Source organism: Bufo gargarizans, chromosome 3 (genome assembly GCF_014858855.1).
Source record: "Bufo gargarizans isolate SCDJY-AF-19 chromosome 3, ASM1485885v1, whole genome shotgun sequence".
In the NCBI taxonomy this organism is placed as follows: Eukaryota; Metazoa; Chordata; class Amphibia; order Anura; family Bufonidae; genus Bufo; species Bufo gargarizans.
In genome coordinates this window covers 234766406-234793937 of record NC_058082.1, presented here as the reverse complement: position 1 = coordinate 234793937, position 27532 = coordinate 234766406, and the positions used below count along the sequence as shown (strand labels likewise).

The 27532-nt window shown below is 45.0% G+C and overlaps 1 protein-coding gene across 5 annotated transcripts in view; it reads left to right on the top strand.

Annotated features, from left to right (window-relative positions):
• The window catches only part of UBAC2 (UBA domain containing 2), a 187535-nt gene that overhangs the window by 151941 nt on the left and 8062 nt on the right, over nt 1-27532 (top strand). For 4 of the 5 annotated variants that reach the window (XM_044284618.1, XM_044284621.1, XM_044284617.1 and 1 more), the window contains exon 9: nt 10614-10718. In XM_044284618.1, coding sequence (XP_044140553.1) covers nt 10614-10718 — 105 coding nt within the window. Of the gene's footprint in view, nt 1-10613; nt 10719-12062; nt 12653-27532 lie in introns of those variants that run through there. The other variant, XM_044284622.1, reaches the window with a different exon arrangement.

Sequence of the window (27532 nt, the reverse complement as noted above, 5' to 3'; positions counted from 1 at the left end):
TTGTAAGTGTACCCTGAGGTACTCTCACAAATTTTGTATAGCTTCACGCCATACCTCGCCCGCTTGGAGGGCACATACTGGCAGAAAATGAGTCTCCCCTTGAACGCAATGAGAGACTCATCAACCGCGACCTCTCTTCCAGGTACATAGGCCTCCATGAATTTGGCCCCAAAGTGATCGATGACCGGCCGTATCTTGTACAGACGGTCATGGGCAGGATCACCTCGGGGGGGACATGCTGCATTATCGGAATAATGCAGACATTTCCGGATGGCCTCAAACCGGGAGCGTGTCATGGCTGTACTGTAAAGTGGGGCCTGGTATAGGACGTCCCCACTCCAGTACAGCCTGACACTGGGTTTTTTGACCAGGCCCATATGCAGCACGAGGCCCCAAAATGTCCTCATTTCGGCTGCACTGACCGGCGTCCAGCCACCGGGCCTGGCCAAAAAGGAGCCCGGGTGTTGAGCGACGAACTGTTGGGCGTACAGATTCGTCTGCTCCACCATCAGATTTACCAGTGGGTCACTGAAAAAATGACAAAAAAAGTCATATTCAGTGTAGCCCACTGTGGAAATCTGGATTCCTGATTGGCCTACAAAATCAGGAATCACAGGCTCGTATCGCTCTGGGCTACACCAGACAAGTTCACCGGCAGGGGGCTCCGGTGGATTTAACTGGTGGGCCGGGAAACCAGTACGAGCCCCAGAGCTGCTCGTACTAGTGTGGGCCACAGGGTCCCTAACATGGCGGTCCCCTTGCTCCGCCTGGCGGCGTCTCCGCCGCCTTGGGGGCTCATCATCATCGCTAGATGATGAGGAGGATGCGGATGACAACAGGAATGTGGGGTCATCCTCATCCTCACTGGGACTCTCGGAGTCAGAGGCAATCTGGGCGTATGCCTCCTCGGCCGAGAACGTCCGGCGGGCCATAGGGGAGTGTGTGTCTGCGTGTATATGTGCGTGTGTGTAACTCTTTATTTTGTGTGCGTGTGTGTGGGGGCACGGGTGTTCACGAACTCACCCTAAAACTAACAGAAAAAAAATAAAATAAACTAACTAAAAAAAAGGGCAAAAAATGTGGGGAAAAAAATTCAAAACCGCTGATCAACCGTCCGAAGTTGATCAGCGGTGGGGTGTGCGATGCGCTAACAGTGGCCGGACACTAAGTGCCGGCCACAGTCAGCGTACACGAAAAAAAAAAAAAATGCACCCCAAAAAAGGTGGGGGGGGGGGGCAGGGGGGGGGGGGCAAGTGGCAGCACCCCTGGGGGGTCTAGGGTCACACAGCTGTGCTGTGGACCCCAGACACCCTAACTTAGGGTGATGCAATCAAAGTTCAAAAACTAACTTTCCCTTTTTTTTCCCTGCCTAAACCAAACTTTCCCTAGCTGTCCCTATGTACCTGATGGGGTCCTGGGGGGCACAGATCGGGTCCTGGGGGGCACAGATCGGGTCCTGGGGGGCACAGATCGGGGTGCAGGCAGCGGTGGCAGACACGTGCAGGCAGCTCCTCTCTCCTCCGGCTCCGGAACACAAAAGGAGGAGGAGAGGAGCGCCTGCCTCTTTTGAATCTGCCGCCGGACCGCCCACAGACCAATCAGAAAGCGATCCTGAGTGGTGATGTCACCATCACCACTCAGGATCGCTGGATGGTGATTGGTGGGGTGAAATCACACCACCATCACCATCCTGTTCCGGGTTATCGGGACTTCAAAGACCCGAATAACCCGGAAACGCAGAAAACCGCAGGTCTGAATTGACCTGCGGTTTTCTGCGATCGCATACATGGGGGGGTCACCGGACCCCCCGGCGCATTTGCTCCAAGTGCCTGCTCAATGATTTGAGCAGGCACGGGGTTCCGATCACCGCCCGCCGTGCGGCGGTGATCGAAAATGCACAGGGCGTACATGTACGCCCTGTGTCCTTAAGTACCAGGGCACAAGGGCGTACCTGTACGCCCTATGTCCTTAAGAGGTTAAACACGTAGTAAACCAGTCTGACAGGAAACACATATTAGCACACACAGTGTCTACTATATGGGTTTTGAGTTTCTTCCACTCTTACTTCCTGTAAAACTTCCATTTCTTTTTTCTCATGTTGTCCGTCCTTTACTGACCAGATTTGTGTCCTTCCTAGCTGTTCTTGTCATCAGTCTCACTTCAAAGCAGAATACAAACAGTCTACACAATAGTAGTCTGGGTACTCCTGCTTTGCTCCCATTGCATGTTGATTGATACCTTGCTGCAGGGCAGGGGTAGGCAACTTTTATAAAACTAAATGGATTATTATTTTCAATTTTCCAAATGTAATTTTTCCATTTTTTCAAATTTGTGCTAAGGAGAAGAAATAATGACAATTTGGCTGCCCTGAGCTCATTAGTAGATTTCATTCTTCATGTACCCCAGAAAACTTACCTAAATTAAAATAAATGTCTACTGCCCCCCCCCTCCCCCCTCCTTTTTGGAAAGTGGCAAGGGTGGCATACAAGGGTGACAATATTTTGTCAAAATGGTGTGTAAAAAAGTCACAAACACAGTGTTACCAACATTTTTTTCTCCCTGAAAACTGGCATAGGGAGCTGAAAGGGTTTTTTCATCCCAATTTGGATGCTGGAATCACTGTGTTAGACTGAAACTACACTGCAACTTTTTCTGTCACAGACATTGAGTGATTCAAGATCGTGCTGTAGGACACCCTGCATTTCAAGTAATGAAAGGGAATGCATTTGGACCCACTAGTTACCGCGCTCCAGCAGGGTGGTATTCCTTGTGACTGTTGAGTTTCGGTCATGGCAACTTGTAGGTCTCAATGCTTACTCCACCATAACTGGTTGCGCAAGGTGTGGCACAGTCAAAGTTGCTGTGTAGCCCTAGCCTTATGTACAGGTTGCTGCTGGGCATACCTCATCAGGCTCTTTGATAGGTTACTTGGACTTTGTTTTGTATTGCTATTTTTTTGAGGACCCACAGGCCAGATATTATTTGGATCACTAGCACTTTCCAGGGGCCAAGTTGTCCCATCAGCAAATTTGTTCTACATAAAGGCTATCTTCGTGGAATTCCTAAACTATTGCACTTACTGTAATTGACAGCTCATCAACACTAACATTTAAAAAAGGAAAACACACTGACAAACTAGCTCAATATTTTAGAGAAGCGCTTTTAGAATTTGCTCAGAATCAAGATGATGTCCAGATGTCTCCCCACTTTGTGGGATGGTTGTGCACCTTATTCTATTCATGCTTTCACATTTTGCTTTCACTACCTTAAATTATTCTCCCAACGCTCCAGTTTATAGGAAAATGTATTTATTTCAGAAATCAGACCTACAAAATATCTCTCTTTTGCCCTGGAGCAGCACATTTAAAGAAACATTTTCAATGATATTTACATCAATCTCTGAGCCACTGAGAATATTGCATGACCTACACCACGGGTGTCAAACACAAGGCCCGCGGGCCGAATCCGGCCCGCCAGACCTCGTCATGTGGCCCGCGTGGCCGCCAGCCTTCACCTTTTATTATTACTTCCTGCAGGCGGCCCCCGCTCCTCCCGGCTCCTGTATCGGGTAATCGCATAAGGAGCGCTGTGTATTACCGGTACTTAGAACTACAAGCGCTCGCCGAGAGGAGGGAGGAGGTAGGAGGCAGGCTGGGAGGATGGGCGCTGGCAGTGTGAGTCATACGTCACGCGCCTGCGCCGCCCACTTTATGAATGAAGCAGGCGGCGTGGGCGCATGACGTATGACTCACGCTGCCAGCGCCTGTCCTCCCGGCCTGCCTCCTCCCTCCTCTCGGCGAGCGCTTGTAGTTGTAAGTACCAGTAATACACAGCGCTCCTTATGCGATTATATACATACGGTAACCATTAACTATTAGAGATACGATTATACAGTGAGCGGGGCCCGTGTAGTAGAATAGTCACTGCATGGGCCCCGCTGTCATTATAAAAGCAGATGCCGGCCCCTAGCCCGTGTATTGAGGGTCATTCACTACAGGGACTCTTATGGACGGGATCTGTGGATGACACATAGCATAAGATGCTATATATGTGTCAACCACAGATCCCCCCCATAACTGTCATACACAGATCCCCCCATAAGAGCCACCCACAGATCCCCCATAAGTGTCACCCACAGATCCCCCATAAGTGTCACCCACAGATCCCCCATAACAGTGCGTCACCCACAGATCCCCCATAACAGTGCGTCACCCACAGATCCCCCATAACAGTGCCACCCACAGACCACAATTAGTTCAAAAGCACACCTTTTGGTTAAAAATATTTTTTTTCTTATTTTCCTCCTCGAAAACCTAGGTGCGTCTTATGGGCTGGTGTGTCTTATAGGGCAAAAAATACGGTAACCCTTACAGTTCTGGAATGTGTTGGATAACACTGACAGCATTATGTCAGTGTTATCCAACACATTCCAGAACTGTAAGGGTTACATAGCATCATAAATCAGTATAATGCTATGTGACCCCAGTCAGCGCTTGCAGGTCAAGCTTTCAGAGCTAGTTATTACTTACATTATTACAAAAAACAGTAATAATTGAATGCAGTGACAATAATTTATGATAATAAAGAGTGGACACATAGTCCTACAGATACAACCGTCCCTTTGAGGGTGACCAAACTGCTGATGCGGCCCCAGATGAATTTGAGTTTGACACCCCTGACCTACACAAATGTCTATTTGCCTTGGTTTTTTCCTTTGCCAAGTGAAATCACCTCTGTATGCTGGTGTAGGTCTCCATTCTCCATGTTTAACGCTTGAGTCAACTCTTCAGCCTTTTTAAAAGGGTTTAGAACCAAATATTGTTAATGGTCTTAACACTTTTTCTGGCCTTTTTTTCATCAAAGAGTTTGCTGGTAAATGAGTGGTAAGAAATAAACTCTGGAAAGCTTTCATCCTTTTAACCAAACGCTAAGAATCCATTCTGAATTCAAAGGCTATGGACAATTTCAGGGTAATTTTTTATGATTGCATTATACGCTATTATATTTTTTTTTCAGTTGGTCTCTATTAAAAATGTTCGGCAATCAAAAAATACTATATGGCTTTGTTTACCCCTAACTAGAGCCGACAGAATATCCTTAATTAAGATGGTGATTTTTCCCCAACTTCTCTATAGCCTCATGTACTCCACAATGTGGATCGAGGATACGTTTTTCAGACTCATTGAGAGGATGATTATCTATCTACTTTGGGGAAGAAAGTGAGTGAGGCTTAAATTGGACCGTTTTTATAAGCCGTTGGAGCAGGGAGGGCTGAATCTTCCCTACTTCAAGGGTTATTTTATAGCCGGGCAGCTCTGGTTATATTGTCCCTGGTAAAATCGTGCTCTGTGTAAGACTTTGGTGAAACGATCCCCTTTTGATAATATATTTAGACTATTGGAATCTGGGAGATTAATTAATGTTAAAAAAAAAGTATAGCGTGACCGGGAAGTTATTCTTTAGATCTTGGACCACCATTAGAAGATGGATAGGGATAAAGGGATCTTTTCTGTACACTCCTCTTTGGCATAATTTTTATTTACAGGAGGTTGATAAATTACTTTGGGATAGGTTCTGGCAAAAAAGCAATATTTTGTATCTTTCACAGGTGGTGAAGAATGGAGAGGTATTGCCTTTCGCTAGTTTAGCACAAATGGGTAATTTAAGTTGGTTTAGGTATTGTCACATACATTCAGCTCTCTTTAATGTAAAAGAACTTTCACTGGAGATAGACAGATCTTCACCTTTGAATGCTGTGTTGGGAAGTTCAGGCAAGATCTCCCAACTATATAAATTATTAAATAAGGCACTTTTTTCTAAGGTGGTCTCTCCTGGTCAGAGGGCCTGGGGAACTGACTGCCCAGTGATTATGTCACAGGACTGGGGAAATATATTTAGTAATTTAAAATTAGCATTGCGCAATTTCAACCATATATTGATACAGTTTAAAGGGGTTGTCCGGGTTCAGAGCTGAACCCGGACATACCCTTATTTTCACCCCGGCAGCCCCCCTGAGCCTAGCATCGGAGCATCTCATGCTCCGATGCGCTCCAGTGCCCTGCGCTAAACCGCGCAGGGCACGGGCTCTTTTGTTTTTAATAACACACTGCCGGGCGGTAACTTCCGCCCAGCAGTGTGTTCGGTGACGTCACCGGCTCTGAGGGGCGGGCTTTAGCTCTGCCCTAGCCGTTTTACTGGCTAGGGCAGAGCCAAATCCCGCCCATCAGTGCCGGTGACGTCACCGGGGTTCCTGTCAGCCCCATGGAGAGCCCGGTACGTCACCGGAACTCTGAAAAATGCCTTTGCCCTGCGCGATTTAGCGCAGGGCAAAGGAGAGCATCGGAGCATGAACTGCTCCGATGCTCATGTCAGGGGGGCTGCTGGGGTGAAAATGGAGGGCTGTCCAGGTTCAGCTCTAAACCTGGACAACCCCTTTAATATTAGAGTGTTTATCACGCCGATATGGCTCAATAAATGTGGTTTACGAGAATCCTCGAATTGCCCTTTGTGTGATTCACAGTGGGCGGATTTTTTTGCATATCTTTCGGTTGTGTCCAGATCTAACACTCTATTGGGTTTCAATTCATAATTTTATCACTCAAAAACTTAGGGTAGTGCTGGATATTGAGTGACCTATCTAAGGTAAACTGCCACAAGTATCAAAAGATTATTTTGGTTAAAATTAGGGAGGGTCGGGTCGAGTGAGTTGGGAATCGGGAGGGAAAAAAAGGGGATAAGAATTAATGATGTTATTGATTAATTATGTATTTGTTTTATCGTTTTCTAAATAAAAATTATTTCATTTCAGCCATTTTTGAGATACAGGGGTTTAAAAATCATTCTGTTTGTCTTAGTCTCATCAGCCGATGGCTCATGTGAAGCCTTTTCTTTGATCCCCTGAACTCATTAACACATTAGGCCATTTTATTAATGCCAAAAATTTAGTGCGTCAGCTCAAGCAACCACTTAGCGTTGGAGTTCAATAATCAGTGCAGGGAATAACCAGCAGAAGGCAATAGGGATAATAAAGAACAGTGTCGTAGGTTGCTGCCACACGTCACGGCTGTGCCACCTTTCTGGTGCACCAAAAAAAAAAAAAAAAAAAAAAGCGAATGGTTTTTGCAACTGCATATCTGTATTTATGCTATGATTTCTTCCAGCAAAGTGGGGATAGGTCTTATTTTTCTTGTGATTTGCATTTTATAGTGAACTACATTTAGACCTGAAAATATTTTCACTTCAGGCTTTCAAGATACTATCAGAAACTAGCTTGTGTTTATACATTACACGAGATACTATACTGTCTGTGGTATGACCGTTTGTATATGAAGTTATCTTGATAAGTGGGTCTCTTTATTGAATGCACCACCTTTTTATGGAGATAAGGACTACAGACTGTAATCTTTTAGCTGCATCTTTCAAAGTATTAGTGTGGTTTAAAGTCATTCTGTCAGCAGCAAAATCAATTTCATTTAGGTGCAGTGCCTAATAGGGTTAGTTCAGTATAATAAACTAGGAGAAAATTAAAAAAGAAAACCTGGAAAACTTAGTATGATTGAGCTCAGATTGATCAAGTATAAACTGCTAATGGTGCTTGGTCGATGATCACACAGCCAAGGTGGGGCACTCTTTATTTTGGATTCTACAGCAGGGTATATGTTGAGGCAGGGTCACATTAATACTGGGTGGCATCTCTCCTTGCAGCGATACTGGCAACCACCCGGGTGTGGTAATGGTCATGCAGATGCTGGATATCTTCCTCTGGAATGTCATTCCAAGCTCTGTTAAAGGAGTTGTGCAGGCCATATAAATTGATGACAGTCCTCAGGATAGGTCATCAATATCTGATTGGCAGGGGGCAGACAAGCAGCACCCCCACCGGTCAGCTGTTTGAAGAGGTGGTGGCACTCCATACAAGCACTGCTCCCTGTGTATTACACAGCAGTGCAGTGTAATGACAAGTACTTGCTCTTTTCACTTGAATGGAGTGACTTCTTATTACACTACGCCACCGCGCCAAAGGAGACGATGCGTAGTGCAGTGAACAATAAGCAGAGTTCGCATAGTGCACGGCCTCCTTCAAACAGCTGATCAATGGGGTACCGGGTGTCGGACCCCCGCAGATCAGATATTGATGAGCTATCCTGAGGATAGGTAATCGATATATATTGCTGCCCAACCCCTTTAACTTGGACCTATAGGGGCACATTTATTAAGACCTTATTAATAACCCCTATACCTGGCGGTGGATCCCGCAGAGTTATGAAGAGGCATTGGCCTCTATATAACTTCGGTAGTAGATCCTCCGCCACTTCTAAATGTAAGATGGCTTCCTAGCTGTAATACATTTAAACCATTTTGTACGCCTGAAACAGGCATAGAAAATGGTAAAGATGGGCCTGCTGGCCCATCCCCTTCCCCGCCTCGTCCACTTTTTTAGACCTGGCTTGAGAAGTCGCAGATTGTGGCACAAAGGACCTTTGTGTCTCAATCTGCACCAGAAATACATCTAATTTAGGTGTATTTCTGTTCGATTAATGATCCCTATAGTTCGTCCAAAGTGCTTTTTGGCTGCTGTGCATGGGAGATCAGCCACCCAGTCCCAAACATTCTTAGTGAGGGCGAGAACCAAAATGATCATGAGCTCCAAAAGTGTGTTTCAGACATCTCTGGTGATCCTGGTGGTGCTTCCATCAGAAAGGGGTATGTTTTTTATGCTCAAAATCCCTAGCAAATTTTTTCCCCGAATTTTGGGCTTTTTCTTTGTGGCAGTACTATACCATTGAAAATTAAGTAATGGATGTCCGTTAATAGCAGTCAGCACACAGAGATAAAACTACTCTACCTAGAGTTTTAGTTTAAGGCCTCATGCACATGACCGTTACGTTTTTTGCGGAATGGAACAGGTGGCCCATTGTAGAAATGCCTATTCTTGTCTGCAAAACGGACAAGAATAGGACATGTTATATTATTTTTGCAGAGCCATGGAACGGAAGAACGGAGTGTGCTGTCCTCATCTCTTGCGGCCCCATGCGGCCCCCAGGCTCGGATGCGGACCAGAACACCGGTCTTGTGCATTAGGCCTAACTATGCGAAAAGCTTCTAAAACATAAAGTTGGTCATGAGTTACGGTGTTGGGATGACGCACTAACCCACTCGTTTTAGTGCTTGCTACATCTGTAGGTAATCCATTCCATTTGCTACATCTGTAGGTAATATATTCCATTTAGTTTACTGCTTCTGTGAAGCAGAGGTGTTATTTGCTAGTATAATAGTAGATTGTAGAATTTGAATAACAGTATGGTAGCTAATTTGTTTTCTTGATAGGCCTAGATAAAAACGTCCACAGAAGAGCGTTGCAATTATCAGTATAATTTGTGATGCTCAAATTTAGTCACCACAGTGAATGGTCTGAGTAAGATAGTCAAAGGAGGAAGTTAGAGCCAGGGAGTGACTTCAAAAATTGTATCCAGAAACTATGCCCTTAAGTTTTGTACAAATAAAAAAATACATATAGTCACATATAGGCTGTAATATTGTAATATGTGACGGAAAAAAAATTATGGCAGTGTCGCTTTAAAAAAAATAAAAAATAATCATACTATAGCCTAAAGTATGGTGTGCATTTATGGACAAGCTACAGTTCTGTACACATTTTGCTTGCATGAAAAGAGTAGAATGTATTAGGTTACATTTAAATGTAAAGATCTTATGGTGCAGGCCAGATAGATTCTGTAGTAACTGCACAGAGAAAACCCTGTGGGTAATCTGTAAGGCCTATTCCAAGAAGTCCTAAATGCCCAAAGTAATGGGGCAGCCCCATGAAACGTGGCTCTCTCACTTCTGCTTTAGTAACAGTGGTCTATCTAACCATGTGTAATATGGTTGTTTTCCCGGACCATGAGAAGCAAATGCAATGATTGGCCTTTTGACGTATGAAAAGTTTTGATCGGTGGGGGTCTGAGTGTTAGAACGAGAAGAGAGAAGCACTCTTATGTTGTGTTCTCTCTCTTCGCTGCAGAAGATGGACTCTATAGAAAGTCTATGGGCTTATCTCGATTCCATCCTCTCCAGTGAAGAGGGCGCACGCTATGCAAGCGTTTTCCTTGTCTCGTTCTAGGGATCATTGCGGTTCTCCGCACTCGGGCTCCCACTATTCAAAACTAGTAATATGTCTGTAAAAGTTTTCTGAAAACTCAGTGACCCTTTAAATAATAATAAATAATAATATTTATTTATATAGCGCCACCATATTCTGCAGCGCTTTACAAATTTATAGGGTTTGCGTACAAAACAAAAGTAACTGGCTAATATACAACTGAAACACTAGGAGTCATGCCTGCTTGCAAGAGCTTACAATCTATGAGCGAAACCATGATCAAGATTATTTCCCTATGAGTAAGGTCTCAGGGTAGCTATTGCTGGTGTCATTGACAGATCTGAACTATTAATTTAGGCTAGGACTAGTTAATGCCAGATTTTTGTATATTTTTTTGATTGAAGGTGATGCATGTCATAGTGTACAAAATAAATCTCATGGTAGTTCTGCTGCTTAATATTGACATACTGTGTTGCATATATACCGAACCTTATATGTTGCTTCTTGTCTACAGGGTGGACTGTTTGGCTGGAATCGCTTCTTTCAACCACTGCGGCAACGACGGGTTGTCAATCATGCGGAACCACAAGCTCCACCTCCACCAGCACCTGAAGAGCAGGTAAGGTATTTAATAATAGGAGGAAGCGTGATATTAACTATCGCTCTGGAATTCCTTTGCATTTTTAATTGTAAGGATTTACAATATGACACATATATGATTATTGTACCCTTTGCATATTGTATTGCCAGCAGAGAGGCAGAGAAACCCTTTCAAAAGGAAAAAGTCTTATATCTTCCTTTTTTTTTTTTTTATGCTGTAGAAATTCTGTACCAGGGTGGAGGTCTGACTACTGTACCTCTGGGGACTTGTCTGAATTTGCTTACTTCACTATGTTAGAGCAGTTTTTTGCTCATCCCCCTTTCCCCGTAGTTTACAAAAAATGGAATGAAAAGTGAATAAAAAGTCGTACACACCCCATAATAGTATCAATGAAAAGTACAGATCGCCCAGCAAAAAAGCCCTCACACAGCTCCGTTCACATAATTACAAAAAAACTATAGGGGTCAGAATATGGTGATTAAAAATAAAACTACTTTTTTTTTTCTAAGTTTTTTTAATTATTTTATCAGTGTCAAAATGGAGGAAAAACTGTACATATTAGGTATCGACGGATTTGTACTGACCTGTAGAATGATTCTGACTGGTCAGTTTTTTCACACATTGAACGTAAATAAAAACGTAAATAAAAATAAATAAATAAAAAAACTGTGGTGGAATTGCTTTTTTTTTCTTCCAATGTCACTCCATTTGGATTTTTTTTTCCTGCTTCCCAGTACATCATATGATATATTAAATGGTGGCATTGGAAAATACAATTTGTCCCGCAAAAACAAGCCCTCATACGTCTATGCGAACGGAGAGATAAAAAAGTTATGGCTCTGGGAAGGCAGGGAAAGCAAAAGGAAGATGCAAAAACTAAAAAACCTCTGGGGTAGAAAGGGGTTAAAGTGTTTCTCCTAGACTTAAACAATGATGAGCTATCCTTGGGCATTGTTCACACACCCATTTTAGTCTTGCATTGTGTTAAATAGATGTTGTTTTTACTGATTCACTATTGCTCTCCCTTTAAAGAGGACCTTTCACTATTTTAAAAACTAAAAACTAATTATATCTGTGGGCAGAGCGGCGCCCACAGTGCAGGGGGACCCCTGATATAGTTAGTTTTTAGTTTTTAAAATAGTGAAAGGTCCTCTTTAAGAGGACAGCAATGATTAGGAACAAATAATTATGGCTGGTGCTCTAGGCTCAAATAGTTAGATAACTAATAATAAAAAAGATAATTTAGATAAACTATTAATAACAATCTAAATAAAACAATCTTAACTGCAATTCATAGGCATAAGATAAAATAAAATATGTACTATATGGATAACTCCTTTTTGTTTACCCCTTTGTTCCCAGATGGTCTTGGAGGTGCATTGCCAAGAAACTGGTTTGAAAAGAGATTAATCAGATTAGCAGAGGTGATTAGCAATAGAGATTGCTCCATTTGAAGCGTTGCATTCAAATCACCAAATAACTAACTGTTGTCACTATCAATACCGGCTTCAACTAGAGGGTTCATTTCTTGGATATGTACGAGATACTTGTAAATCCTCACCCAGACCAAGCTCAGAGACATCCTTATATGGATTAATGGGAAACATTTTTGGGCGCCCCGGTTTCTCCAATCACATGGCAGAAGATATGGAGACAAGCAGCTAAAACATCTGCTTTCTCCACATAAAGAAAATCAGTACAAGTTACTCATGTTTTATCACATGCCGGCACTCTTGCATAGGCTGGACCCCCGCTAATCAGCTGTATGAGCAGTGCGCACGTGCCATCTCCCTTCCTGCTCTCTGCTGTATGTCTTTGGGACTGCAGCAGCGGACAGGAAGAGAAGAGGCAGATGGCACCAGCACACTGCACGCTCCGTCTCCTCAAACAGCTGATCGGCGGGGGTGCTGGGTGTCGGACCCAAGCCGATCTGATAATGATGATCTTTCCTGAGGAAAGGTCATAAATAGAAAAAGCCCGGACAACCCCTTTAAGGCTTGTTCACAATCACTAACACTCAACAGCAAAGTCCAGCTACTTCTACAGGTGAAACTCAATAAATGTTAATATCGTGCAAAGTTCATTTATTTCAGCAATGCAACTTAAAGGGTGAAACTAACATATGAGACTCATTACATGCAAGCGAGATATTTCAATCCTTTATTTGGTATAATTTGGATGATTATAGATTACAGTTTATGAAACCCCAAAGTCTCAATTTTGAGGTACCCTTTGCTCAGGGGGTATGGATTAATTAGCTGACTAGAGTGTCACACTTTGAGCCTAGAATATTGAACCTTTTCACAAAATTCGAATTTTAAGCTTCATTAATGCAATTCCATTACTGAAATAAATGGACTTTTGCACAATATTCTAATTTTTCGAGTTTCACTTGTATACGTCTGCTGTTCTATCATCGCTGAGAAGACCATCTGTGTGCACCTGTAAAGTATTATGTGTGGAACAACAAAGCCCAGCCATATGTGCATGCCTTGTTATAAATTAGGTGCACCTCTAGCAGTCTGTGCGCCTGTTGTAAAAACTACTCCAGCCCTTAACTCCCCCAGCTTATAAGGTGGTGAATTTGTCAGGGCCAAAGTTTCGGCCCGGCCCCGCCACCTCCAAAAAACGCCTGTGCGCCTGGAGTAAAAACTACTCCAGCCCTTGCTCCTCATACCGGGCCTGATGAAGGGCTGCATATAGTCCGAAACGTTGCCTGAAATTATGTCCGGATGAATAAAATCATTAATTACTTCACCTTCAACTTTGGAGTGCTGTCTATTTGTATATATAAAGACGAAGTAGTTCCCGAGGTGGAGTTGGTGACCAATCCAGACGTGCACCCTGTGAAAACCAGTGATAGATGAGTGCTGTGATCATTCGAATTTTAACACTCCAGTGTAAAGTGTGCGCATCCCCCAAAAAATCTGACATCCAGTGTACTTTTTCTGTAGACAGTGTTTGCTGCGGACAGTGACATTAGCTGCGCCACATCTCCAGTGTAAATTGTGCGGATCCCCCAAAAAATCTGTGACATCCAGTGTACTATTTCCGTAGACGGTGTCTGCTGCGGACAGTGACATTAGCTGTGCCACATCTCCAGTGTAAATTGTGCGCATCCAAAAAATATCTGTGACATGCAGTGTACTTTGTCAAAAGACTGTGTCCACTTCTGACAGTGACATAACCAGTGCCACATCTGCAGTGTAACGTGTGCGCTGAAAAAATGTATCTGAGATACAGTGTACTTTTTCCGTTGACTGTGTCTACTGCGGACAGTGACATTAGCTGCGCCACATCTCCAGTGTAAAGTGTGCTCTTCTAAAAAATATCTGTCACTTCCAGTGTCCTTTTTCTGTAGACAGTGTCCTCTGCGGACAGTGACATTAGCTGCGCTACATTTCCTGTGTAAAGTGTGCACATCCCAAAAATATTTGTGACATACAGAGTACTTTTTCAATAGACGGTGTCCGCTTCTGACAGTGACATAACCAGTGCCACATCTGCAGTGTGCACTGAAAAAATGTATTTGTGACATACAGTGTACTTTCTTGCGTAGACTCTGCGGACAGTGACATTACAGGTAGTACCTCTCCTGTATAACGTTTCCTCATCCCAAATACATGTGACTTTCCCTGTAATTTTTCATTAGCCGCTGGTGACAGCATTGACATTACCTGCGGGATATCTCCTGTGTGACGTTTCCCCATCTCAAATACCTTTTTAAATTTGTACACTACTGTACATGTGACAGACTTTGAATCATATATAACATTAATATGAAGAAGGCGAGCAGTAAGGGACGTGGCAGTGGCTGTGATGCTACTGCCAGAGCACAAGAAAAACAATCATCCATGATACCTAGCTTCATGTCCCAGTTTGCAGGGCGGTGCAGTACACCACTCTTGAAGTCAGACCAGTGTGACCAGGGGGTCGGTTGGATTGCGGCAGATAATGCTTCCAGTCGGTTAAGCACCACCCTGTCTTCCACCAAGTCCAGTCTCAGTAGCCAAGAGTCTGCTCAACCCAATCCTCACCCTGATCCCTCCTTCCTCCCACCATGGAGAGTCTGGGCAAACAAGTGATCCCACACTGGGATATTCCGAGGAGCTCTTTTCAGCACCATTCCTTGATTTGGCCCACTCGCCAAGTATGCTTGAAGAGGGACAGATCTTGTGCCCTGATTCCTAAACTCTTGAGCATCCACAATCACAAGAAGATGACGGTGGGGAGCAGCAATTACTGTTTAATTAGGTGGCTAATGATGAGACACAGTTGCCAATAACTCAGCGGCAATTATTGTCTCAAGAGGTTGATGAAGAGGATGAGACACAGTTGTCAATCACTGAGGTAGTGGTTAGGTCAACAAGTCAGGAGGATGAGCAGAGTGAGGAAGTGGAAAAGTAGATGGTAAACGATGAAGTCACTGGGAAGGTGGAAAGCCGAGAGAGGTCAGCAGTACAGAGGGGGAGGGATCTTCTGCACCGCAATAGGCTTGAAGAGGCAGTGGGGTGGCAAACGGGAGAAGGCGGCCCACACCAAACAGGCCCGCAACTGTTCCACGGAGCACCTCCTTGTGGAAATCTCCCTTGCCAAGAGGTAGGTGTTCCGCAGTATGGCGCCTTATTGAGGAAAGTGCAGACGACTAAAGAATACTATTTTGTAACCTGTGCCGTACCAAAATGAGCAGGGGCGTGAACACTAGCAACCTCACCAGCATGATCCGCCACATGGCATCCAAACACCGTAATAAGTGGGACGAACGCCTGGGTCCACAATATGTGTCTGCGGCTTACACCACTGCCTCCTCTTCCCCTGTGTTATGTGCTGGCCAATCTACTGTCGAAGGAGCAGGCCCGGATGCCTCCTGCCCTGCACCTGGACCTTCGCAAGCACCATCAGTGACCACATCCACTTCCGTGTCCTACCTCAGCATCCAAATTTCCTTACCCCAGGCATTTGAATGCAAGAGCAAATACCCAGCCACCCACCCACAGGCCATAGCACTAAATGCGCAGCTTTCCAAATTACTGGCCCTGGAAATGTCTCCATTTAGGCTTGTGGACACTGAGGCCTTCCGCAGCCTGATGTCGGCGGTTGTCCCGCATTACGCTGTCCCCAGCTGCCACTATTTTTCAAGGTGTGCCGTGCCCGCCTACACCAACATGTGTCTCGTAACATCACAAGTGCTCTGACCAACACAGTTGCTGAAAAGGTCCACTTAACCACGGACACATGGACAAGTGCATTCGGCCACGGACGCTACTTTTCCCTGACGGCACACTGGGTGAATGTTGTGGAGACGGGAGCGAGTCGTACCCTGGGATGGCACAGGTGCTACCGACGCCTAGGATTGCAGGCCCAAATTCAATCAGGGTTTCCGCCACCACCTAGTGGCTCCAACCCCCACTTCTCCTCCTCTGCCTCTACTTCCACGTCCGAATTATCTGAGTGCAGCACCAGTCAGTCATCAGTCGGTAGCTGGAAGCAGTGTAGCACTACAGTGGGGAAGCGGCAACATGTCATGCTGAAGCTGATATGCTTAGGGGACAAACAGCACACCGCCGCAGAGCTGTGGCAGGGGATAAGAGAATAGACTGAGCTGTGGCTCTCGCCACTCAACCTACAACCAGGCATGGTTGTGTCTGATAATGGGCGTAACTTGGTGGCAGCTTTGGAGCTCGGCAAGCTCACACACATTTCATGCCTAGCCCACGTCTTAAATGTAGTGGTTCAGCGGTTTCTCAAGACCTACCCCAATTTGCCTGAGCTACTGGTGAAGGTGTGCCGCATGTGTACACATTTCCGAAAGTCATCGGCAGCTTCAGCCGGTCTGTCAACGCTGCAGCAATTGCCAGCTCACTGGCTGTTGTGCGACGAGAGCACGCGCTGGAACTCTACGTTCCACATGTTGGCCAGGCTTTGTGAGCAGCAGAGGGCAGTAGTGGAATGCCAGCTGCAACATGGTCGTTATCTTTCCTGTCAGCTTCCGCTATTCACAAGCGAGGAGTGGGCATGGATGTCTGACCTCTGTGAGGTTTTAAGAAACTTTGAGGAATCAACACAGATGTGAGTGGCGATAACGCTATTATCAGCGTAACCATCCCACTTCTGTGTCTACTCAAACGCTTGCTACTCACAATTAAGGACGATGCTTTGCATGTGGAAGAGGTGGAAATGGGGGAAGACATTACACAGAGTGATAGCCAGACCACCCTCAGTACGTCTTCTCAGCGCGAATTGGACGATGAAGAGGCGGAGGAGCAGGAGACGGTTGCCTCCGCTACAGAGGGTAGTACCCATGGAAGTTTAATTCCATCTGTTCAGCGTGGGTGGGCAGAAGAGGAGGAAGAGGATGAGGAGATTGAGAGTGATCCTCCTGATGACGACAGCAAAGTCTTGCCTGTTGGTACTCTGGCACACATGGCTGACTTCGCGTTAGGCTGCCTTTTCCGCGACCCGCGCATTATACGCATTTTAGACAACACAGAATACTGGTTGTTCACCCTTCTCGACTCCCCGCTACAAAGAGAACTTCTCATCTCTCATTCCTCTGGTAGAGAGGACGAGCAAAACGGTGCAATACCAGAAGATCCTTGTTGAAATATTGCTCCCAAAATTTCCATCTGACAATGCTGGTGGCAGAGTCCGTAGTTCCTTGGCCAACCGAGGAGGGGAGACAAGGGGAACACACATTAGTTCCAACAGAGGCAGGGCAACACTCTCCAAAGCCTAGGACAGTTTCATGACACCCCGCCAGCACCCTCACCCTGATGCGCGGCCTAGTGTCACAAGGAGGGAAAACTTTTGAAAAATGGTGAAGGAGTACATAACAGATCGTGTCAGCGTCCTCAATGATCCCTCAGTGCCTTACAATTACTGGGGTATCCAATGTGGACACGTGGTATGAACTGGCGCCCTATGCCTTGGAGGTACTGGCCTTCCCTGCCGCCAGGGTATTTAGTGCTGCTGGTGGCATTATAACAGATAAGCGTATCCATCTGTCAACTGAAAATGCTGACAGGTTGACTCTTATAAAAATGAACAAGGCCTGGATTGCCCCTTACTTCTCGATTCCACCAGAGAAAAGCTGATGAACATAAAGTCACTTTAAATGTGTTGTTTATAATGTACTGAATACACTGTATTCCCATGCACCCCTTCCACCACAAACAAGGGTATATGGTTGAATCTTCCTTTTCTCATCCTCCTTCTCCTCTTCCATCATATCAACATGCACATAATGTCCTCGCATATATTCCCTTCACCTATAATGTTTTACAGGGTCAGCTCGTATATAATTTTTTAGAGGGTCAGCTCACCAGCAGGCCCTCCCATATACTGTTTTACAGGATCAGCTCACCAGCAGGCCCTCGCATATAATTTTTTAGAGGGTCAGCTCACCAGCAGGCCCTTCCATATAATCTTTTACAGGGTCAGCTCACCAGCAGGCCCTCGCATATAATTTTTTTAGCGCGTCAGCTCACCAGCAGGCCCTTACCTACAATCTTTTACAGGGTCGGTTCACCAGCAGGCCCGCATCTAAAATCTTTTACAGGGTCATCTCATCAGCAGGCCCTCGCATATGTTTTACAGGGTCAGCTCACCAGCAGGCCCTCGCATATAATTTTTTACAGGGTCAGCTCACCAGCAGGCCTTCACCGTCAATCTTTTACAGGGTCAGCTCATCTGCAGGCCCGTACCTAAAATCTTTTACAGGGTCAGCTCACCAGCAGGCCCATGCCTAAAATCTTTTAGGCTACTTTCACACTCGCATTTGGTGCGGATCCGTCATGGAACTGCACAGATGTATCCGTTCAGATAATACAAACGTCTGCATCCGTTAGGAACGGATCAGTTTGTATTATCTTTAACATTGCCAAGATGGATCCGTTTTGAACACAATTGAAAGTCAATGGAGGACAGATCAGTTTTCTATTGTGTCATAGAAAACGGATCCGTCCCCATTGACTTACATTGTGTGTCAGAACGGATCCGTTTGGCTCAGTTTCATCAGACGGACACCAAAATGCTGCAAGCAGCGTTTTGGTGTCCGCCTCCAAAGCGGAATGGAGATGGAACGGAGGCAAACTGATGCATTCTGAGCGGATCCTTTTCCATTCAGAATGCATTAGGGCAAAACTGATCCGTTTTGGACCGCTTGTGAGAGCCCTGAACGGATCTCACAAACAGAAAGCCAAAATGGTCAGCTCACCTGCAGGCCCTCACCTAATTATACCTAATAGGTAATTTGCACGCATGCTGCCTTGCTTGGATGTGATAGCCGTAGCCGTTTCTCAGGCTCCCTTTCCGGAATTGAACACTGATTCACCGTTACCCGTGGTCAACATGGTTTGCGCTTACAATAACATCGAAAGTTGATAGGGCAGACATCCGAATGGATCATCGCCGTCATGGGGACGTGCGATTTGCCCCAGGTTATCTTTATATACAAGTTTCCTAACAATTTTTCCTCTAAAATCGATTTTATCTTTGATTTGTTGAGTATTATTGTCAGTCTGTAAAAGTGGCGTACTACTCGGACAACATCGTTCCTAGCATTGACCTGGGAGTCCAAGATGCATCCAGACATCCTCCCCATGCTGTTCCCGAACTATTTTGGTGGTGTTTCCATCAATTTCTGACCTTTTCCTATGAACCAGGCATCCTCCCCTCTTCAGAACAGGGGGTGACTGGTTTAATGCTCGGGTTCTCCCATTGACATACATTATACTCGGGTGCTCAGTAGAGCACCTGAGCATCCCGGTGTGTTCGGCCAGAGCACCCGACCACTTTGATGGAGCGTTTACACAATTTAATTGCCTATCAGTCCAGGTAGGGCTTTAAGACCAGGCTCACACATCCCCCAGTTTTCTTTTGTTTGTTTTTTATGTGCTTCAGTCATTTTCAAATGTTACGCATGTATAGACCCAGTCCTACAGCGTATTTTTTATATAATAATATTTCACTCTCAATGACATATACTTTTTTTAAAAATAATTTGTTGAGAAGAAATGTTGACTTTTACTGCTATAAACACGTCTACTTATAGCATTCATTGAATAAAATGATTGAGAGTGTTTGGGTGGGGACTTTTATGTAAACAGTATACAGTAGTTTCTGCCATACGTTTGTGGATAACTGTTCTACAACCATCATTTTCATTGTCTCATTAGTATTGGTAGTGGGCTTTCCAGTAAACAGTATAAGTAGGGTTTGAAATGACACATTACATTGAAAATATTAAAGGGTTTTTTACTGGTATTTACCGTATGTATCGTAAAGATAGGTCATAAATATCAGATCAGTGGGGGTTCGACACACCCACCAATCAGCTGTTTTAGGCTTCTGTTAGCACCGAAAACTATACAAAAGATTCCGTCAATTATGTAGTTTCCGGCACCTGCATACTTGAATGGGAGCTGAGCTGCAGTACACCAGCATGGGCCTACTACACAGTGGATGAAACCTTCTGCTTATTACTCCATCCACCGTATGGTGTCTTGCAGCTGATCGGCGGAGGTCCTGGATGTCAGGCTGACACTGATCTGATATTGATGACCTATCCTGAGGATACGCCATGAAAATCTAAGCACCTTTAATGTTTTCTGCGTGCTTCATTTGAATATGATATATATATATATATATATATATATAAACACAGAGTGTGTGTGTGTGTAAATATATATATATATAATGTTGCTGTATTGTTGATTTCTGAAATACAGTAGATTTCAGATACTGTGTGGATGGGGGATTTCAGCAGTGTGTCACTCATAAGCTAAAAGTAAGTGGTTGCCAAAAACCAGCATCATAATCATTGCAGCCCAGGCCTGGAAAAGAGTCAAAACTACCTGAGAAGAGTCCTGGTTATTCATAATCTCCTGCTCTCCTGCCCACCTGCTGATGGTTGGCAGTTCTCACCTAGAGAGAAACTGAGAAAACTAGGACGAAGACGGTCAATCATCAGCAGGTGGGCAGGAGAGCAGTGATTTATGAATAACCAGGACTCTTCTCAGGTGGCCGTGACTCTTTTCCAGGCCTGGGTTCTCAGCAACCACTTACTTTTAGCTGATGAGTGACACACCGCTGAAATCAGCATTTCTGTCACTAATTTATGCTGCCCTCAGTGAGTTCAGCATAAAATTGATGATAGGTTGCCTTTATAAAGGGAACCTGTCACCTCTACTATGCTACCCTCACTGAGCGTTTCTAAATGTTCATTGTGTTACCCTAAACATATAAATTACACTTTTAATTTCATTTGCAGAAGAATTAAATAAGTATTATGCATTTTTGTACTTCCTGCCTGTTATGAAAATTAACATGAGAGTCCTCAGCTCCGCCTAAGAAACGCCCCTACAGATAAAATCTCACTTGAGCTTCCTTGCTTCGAGTCAAGGTCAGCACGCCCCCTAACTGTCCCCTCTTTTGTTAGATTGACAGCCTGCAGTGTGGCCGGGATCGCATAAGTCTCGCACATGCGCGGTGCGCTCCTTGGTGAGGACCGATCCAGTCTCCGGCTGCCGCTGTTAGCCAGGTTTCAGCGCCGCACTGCGCATGCGCGAGGCTTATGCTCTCCTGGCCGCACTGCAGGCTGTCAATCTAACAAAAGAGGGGACGGTTAGGGGGTGTGCTTACCTAGACTTGAAGCAAGGAAGCCTCATTTGCATACGACCTGCGGGGAATAAAAGTGGTTTTACAGTGATCATGCGCCTCAGACATCTTACACAAGAACATCATTAGAAGCCGGATGTTAACAGCTTTAAGGTACTGCTGATGTGGTGAAAAAGCAGTGCATTTACAGTGAGTATTCCACGCTGCAAATCTGCAGTAATTCACAGTACAAGGGTTTCAAAACCCACAGAAATATAGGGCATGCTATGAAATCTGCTGCACATTCTTGTAACGTTTTGTTGTGGATTTCACCATTTAAAATGAGTCCAGGTGAATCCGCCCACATACAGGTAAAAGCTGTACAGGAAAAAACTGTCGAAACATTTTAATAAAGACTAACAAAAAAAATATAACTCCTCTTATCACTCCAAGAACACCATCTGTATTAGGTGTATTTCTGGTGCAGATTGTGGCGCAAAGATTAGTTTTACCCGCTCATGCCAGGTCTAAGAAAGTGGATGGGCAAGGGCACGGGCCAGTAGGGCAGTATCATTCATCATGTTCTATGCCTGTTTTAGGCGTGGAAAATGGTCTAAATCTAATCCAACAAGAGAGCTGGCAAAGATTTAGAAACGGTGGGTGGATCTGCTCAAGTTATGTAGAGGCCGACGCCTCTAAATAACTTCGGTGGACCCCCACCAGTCCAGGGCCTAATTAAAACTCGCCAGTCTTAAAAAAGACTACCCCCTTAGAGTCTAGATGTGCTACGTTTAGGCTAGTTTCACACAGGCAGTAGCGCAATCTGTCAGGCTGTTAAGACGGAGGAACAACCTGCCAGAGTTGTCCGGATCCAGCATGGACGGATACCGCTGTTCACCGCTGGAGCCCATTGACTCTAATGGGAACTGGCAGGGATCCAGCCGCTCCTTTGCATTTATGCCAGGATTCAACCAGACAAAAACTGTTGTGCACAGAGATATTTGTCTAACGTAGTCCGGCAGGCACGCTGCACTATCCGGCTGTGCTGAATCCGGAGACCTCTGCTATCTGTGTGAAAGAAGCCTAAGGGTGCATTCACACAGGTCTGTATCCATTCCGCAACGTTGCATTCATTCTCTATGTGGCCGGAAGAGATGCTGACAGCGCACAGTGTGCGGTCCGCATCCACATTTCTGGAGCACGGCCCCGATCTTCTGGTCCGCGGCTCCCGAAAAAAATAGAACATTTTCTGTTCTTGTCCGGACAAAATAGAAAATAGGCAGTTCTATTGGGGTGCCGGCCGGGTGTTTTGCGGATCCGCAATAAACTACGGACGTGTGAATGGACCCTAATAGAGAAACACCCTCAAGGTATTGACTTTCAGAGGATGAATACTTACACTGAATGTTGGAAGCAGTTCTACAGCACATGGTTAGGTAGAGAGTTGTGAAAAAAAATTCCAAAGTTCAGCTTATGCAAAGTCACCGAAAATGTCATAAGTAGATGAAAGTACTATATGAAAGAGTATAAGATTCTGGAATTCCCCACATTCTGCTTTCTCCTTACAATTTACTTTCTGTGTCTTTGACCGCGTATAAAACAGTCTGTCACCGTTCACTTGTGGGATTCATTTAGTTACAACCGAATGTGTCCACAGGAGATGAAGGTCCAGAAACGTTAGATGTACCGAAATCAGCCGCCCAGTATCCTCAACTTCTCTTCTGATATCACAAAGTGGCTTCAGGTGCACATGCAGCAGCACCGATATATTACTGAGGGTCATCTCCAGAACGCAGGCGTCATTTTGTTAGAGCCGCACACACGCTCAGCTGAGGACTAGTTCACCTACTCACTTTATGTGGATGTATAATAATACTGTATGTGTGTGTGTATGATTGGGTGTGGTTTATTTTATGCTATACTGTAACTAAGGCTACCTTCACACCTGCGTTAGGTGCGGATCCGTCTGGTATCTGCGCAGACTGATCCACACCTATAATGCAAACGATGGTATCCGTTCAGTACGGATCCGTCTGCATACACTTAGTCAAAAAAAAGTCTAAGTGAAGTCAAACGGATCCGTCCTGACTTTACATTCAAAGTCAATGGGGGACAGATCCGTTTACAATTGCACCATATTTGTGTCAATGTAAACTGATCCGTCCCTATTGGCTTTTATTGTAGGTCAGGACGGATCCGTTTGGCTGCGCACCGCCAGGCGGACACCGAAACGCTGCAAGCAGCGTTTTGGTGTCCGCCTCCAGAGCAGAATGCAGGCGGAGCGGAGCCAAACTGATGCATTCTGAATGGATCCGTGTCCATTCAGAATGCATTGGCGCCAAACTGACCCGTTTGGGGCCGCTTGTGAGAGCCTTGAAACAGATCTCACAGGCGGACCCTGAAACGGCAGTGTGAAAGTAGCCTAAGGTGTTTATAGACATTCAGATGACAGGCGAAAAGGACTTATTATATCACATGAACAGTCCTCTTTAACCCCTTCCCACCGCAGCCAATTTTTGTTTTTAGTTTTATTTTCCTTCCCGTCTTCCATGAGCCTAACTTTTTTACTTTTCCATGGACTTAGCCATATGAGGGCTTGCTTTTTGGCTGACAAGTTGTACTTTTTTAATACCACAATTTAATATTCGACGTAATGTATTGCATAACTGTAAAAAAAATTATCTCTGCTTTTTTTGACTTCCTGAACAAGCTGGAGCTGAGCAGATATACAGTATATGTTTGTGGGAAAAGAATCAGTAAAATCTGTAATTTATACATTTATATCTTAGCTTTTTTTTTTACTTCCTGAACAACTCTCAGTACAGGAGGGAGCTGTCATCAGTGACTGATAGCATTGTGTATAACGGTGCATACAGATAACTGCCACTCACTGATGACAGCTCCCTCCTGTACTGAGAGTTGTTCAGGAAGTCAAAAAAAAGCAAAGATATAAATTTATAAATTACAGATTTTACAGATTCTTTTCCCACAAACATATACTGTATATCTGCCCAGCTCCCCCTGCTTGATTGCACTGCATATTTTGGTGACAGGTCCTCTTTAAATCCTTCTTTAACCACTTCTACCCCGGAGGTTTTTTTGTGTTTACGTTTTCGTTTTGCGCTCCCTGCCTTCGAAGGGCCATAACTTTTTATTTTTCTGTTCACATATGAGGGCTTGTTTTTTGCGGGCCACATTTAGTATTGCATACGATGTAGCGGGAAGCGGAAAAAAAAATCCGAATGGGGTGAAATTGCAAAAAAAGCAATTCCGCCACAGTTTTACGTTTTTATTTTATTTATGACGTTCAATGTGTGATAAAACTGAACAGTTACTGTCATTCTACAGGTTAATATGAACCCGGCGTGTGACGGACTGAACTGTCACTGGGGCTGCTAGAGAGGCCTGAGGGCCAGCCTCCTTCCTATGGACTATGTACTCAGAACTATGGAGACCCTCCCCCCCCCCCCCCAGCTCATTATTCTACAAAGGAAAAAATAGGTAGTTTCTGCCTGTGAGCGATTACGTTATCCCACTGTGTTAGTTAATTGTATCACAGGTGGGTGTTGTCTGCCTGTAACCGCATGTGATTGACTGTCTCAGTCTTCCACAAGGTCCCCATGGGGAGTGTCCCTTACTGGAAGACCTGCATAAAAGGCTGGCATGTAGCCTCATTAAAGTGTCCTGTTCTACCCTTCATAAAGTCTGGGCTTATGTTTAAGGGATTGGAGAACTACACTCTGTGGATTGCTATAATCATTATACTCTACAGAGTATAATCCCTAGCTCTTGTAAGAGCTTGTTCCTGCATCACTCTCTGAAAGAAGAGAGGGTCACCCACTAGAACCTGGAAACCTTGTCGTAGGTCCAGGGTGGGGAGAAGATCCCAACCAAGCTGCGGCGGTTCGTGGGGACGGCAGTGCTTACAGTGTCAAGTGGAGTGCTTGGAGTCCTTGGGAAGCACTAGGAGCATCCATCAACGGAGGTACCCAGTTGGGCTGCCAGGAGATCCGTTACACGGCGATACCTTATATGTATAGTTTTTCTTGCGTTTTGATAAAATAAAAAAGTTGGAAAAAATCGACTTAATTTTCTTGTTGCCATATTTTGACCCCTAAAGCTTTTTTGTAGTTATGTGTACGGAGCTGTATGGGGGTTCCTTTTTTACGAGGCAATCTGTACTTTTTATTGATACCTTTCTGGGGTGTGTATGACTTTTTGATCGCTATTTATTAAAACATTTTTGTAGACAATGAAGCCACCATAAACAGCAAATCGGCCATTTTGATGCTTTTTTCCGTTTGCCGTATGGGGAAGATATTTTTATACTATGGGCATTTTCGCACCTGGCGATACCCATGATGTGTATTTTTTTATTTTTTTACTTTTATCTTTATTTTGGGGAAAGGGGGTTTATTTGGATTTTTATGTTTTTTTATTGTTTTTATTTTTAAAAACTATTTTTTATTTAACACTTTTTTTTTTAGAGTTCTCATAGGGAACTATAACAAGCAATCGTTAGATTGCTATTTTCATAGGCTCGAATGCACTAGCATTGGAGTGTATGAGAAAACTACTAGTTTCCTATAGAGCCCTATTACAGGCAAGCTAAATATCAACTGACCACAGTACATGTCAACGTTTACTATTTTAGTGAGCTAATTGATGGTCCAACAGGACCTAAATACGTCTTTGGATCATGAAATGTTTTTATTAACTAAAACATTACTTTTATTCATTAAAGGGGTTGTCCCACTTCATAAAATAGGTTTTATCTAATCTATTTACCCCCACACAACATATCTTCCTATCCATGTTATTATCCAAAAGCTACCTTTCATTCAAAAAATCATGTAAAGCGATTCCTTTGTTGTTTTCTGTATCCCATGGATACGGCCTCTTTCGTCCGGCCGCATCGCTGTGCCGCGCCTGCGCACAACGGCTGAACAAGTACTCGGGCCGCCTCTCCATTCCTACAAGTACGCGCACGCCCGCGCATGCGCAAATACAGCAGGCGGGTGCCGGAATCAAATAGCCGGCACCCGACCTCTATGACAGGGAGCGGGACCTTAGGGGTTAACTGCCGCTGATCGCAGCCCCCTATCATAGAGGTCGGGTGCCGGCTATTTCACTCCGGCACCCACCTCCTGCATTTGTATTAACATTGGTGGCGCAGTGCGCCCCCCCCCCCCCAGTATAATATACATTCAGTGCGGCCACCCCCCCCCCCCCCAGTATAATATACATTCAGTGCGGCCACCCCCCCCCCCCAGTATAATATACATTCAGTGCGGCCACCCCCCCCAGTATAATATACATTCAGTGCGGCCACCCCCCCCCCAGTATAATATACATTCAGTGCGGACCCCCCCAGTATAATATACATTGGTGGCGCAGTGGGAAGTGCCAATGAGGGTTAAAAAAATAAATAAAAAATTAACTCACCTCCTCCAATTGTTCGCGCAGCTGCCGGTCTCCTGTTCTATCTTTAGGACCTGTGAAAGGACCTTTGGTGACGTCACTGAGCTAATCACATGGTCCATTACCATGGTGATGGATCATATGATGTACCATGTGATGACCACAGTGATGTCACCAAAGGTCCTTTCACAGGTCCTAAAGATAGAACAGGAGACCGGCAGCTGCGCGAACAATTGGAGGAGGTGAGTTAATTTTTTATTTATTTTTTTAACCCTCATTGGCACTTCCCACTGCGCCACCAATGTATATTATACTGGGGGGGTCCGCACTGAATGTATATTATACTGGGGGGGGGGTGGCCGCACTGAATGTATATTATACTGGGGGGGGTGGCCGCACTGAATGTATATTATACTGGGGGGGGGGGGTGGCCGCACTGAATGTATATTATACTGGGGGGGGGGTGGCCGCACTGAATGTATATTATACTGGGGGGGGGGGGTGGCCGCACTGAATGTATATTATACTGGGGGGGGGGTGGCCGCACTGAATGTATATTATACTGGGGGGGGGGGTGGCCGCACTGAATGTATATTATACTGGGGGGGGGGCGGCCGCACTGAATGTATATTATACTGGGGGGGGGGGCGCACTAAATGTATATTATACTGGGGGGGGGGGGCCGCACTCAATGTTTATTATACTGGGGGGGGGGCGGGACCTCACATACGGCTCCATGTGGATGACCTCATACACATGAACGAGCACGCAGGGTGAGTCATGAGGAGGCGTGGCCTTCACTCAACTGCCTGAGA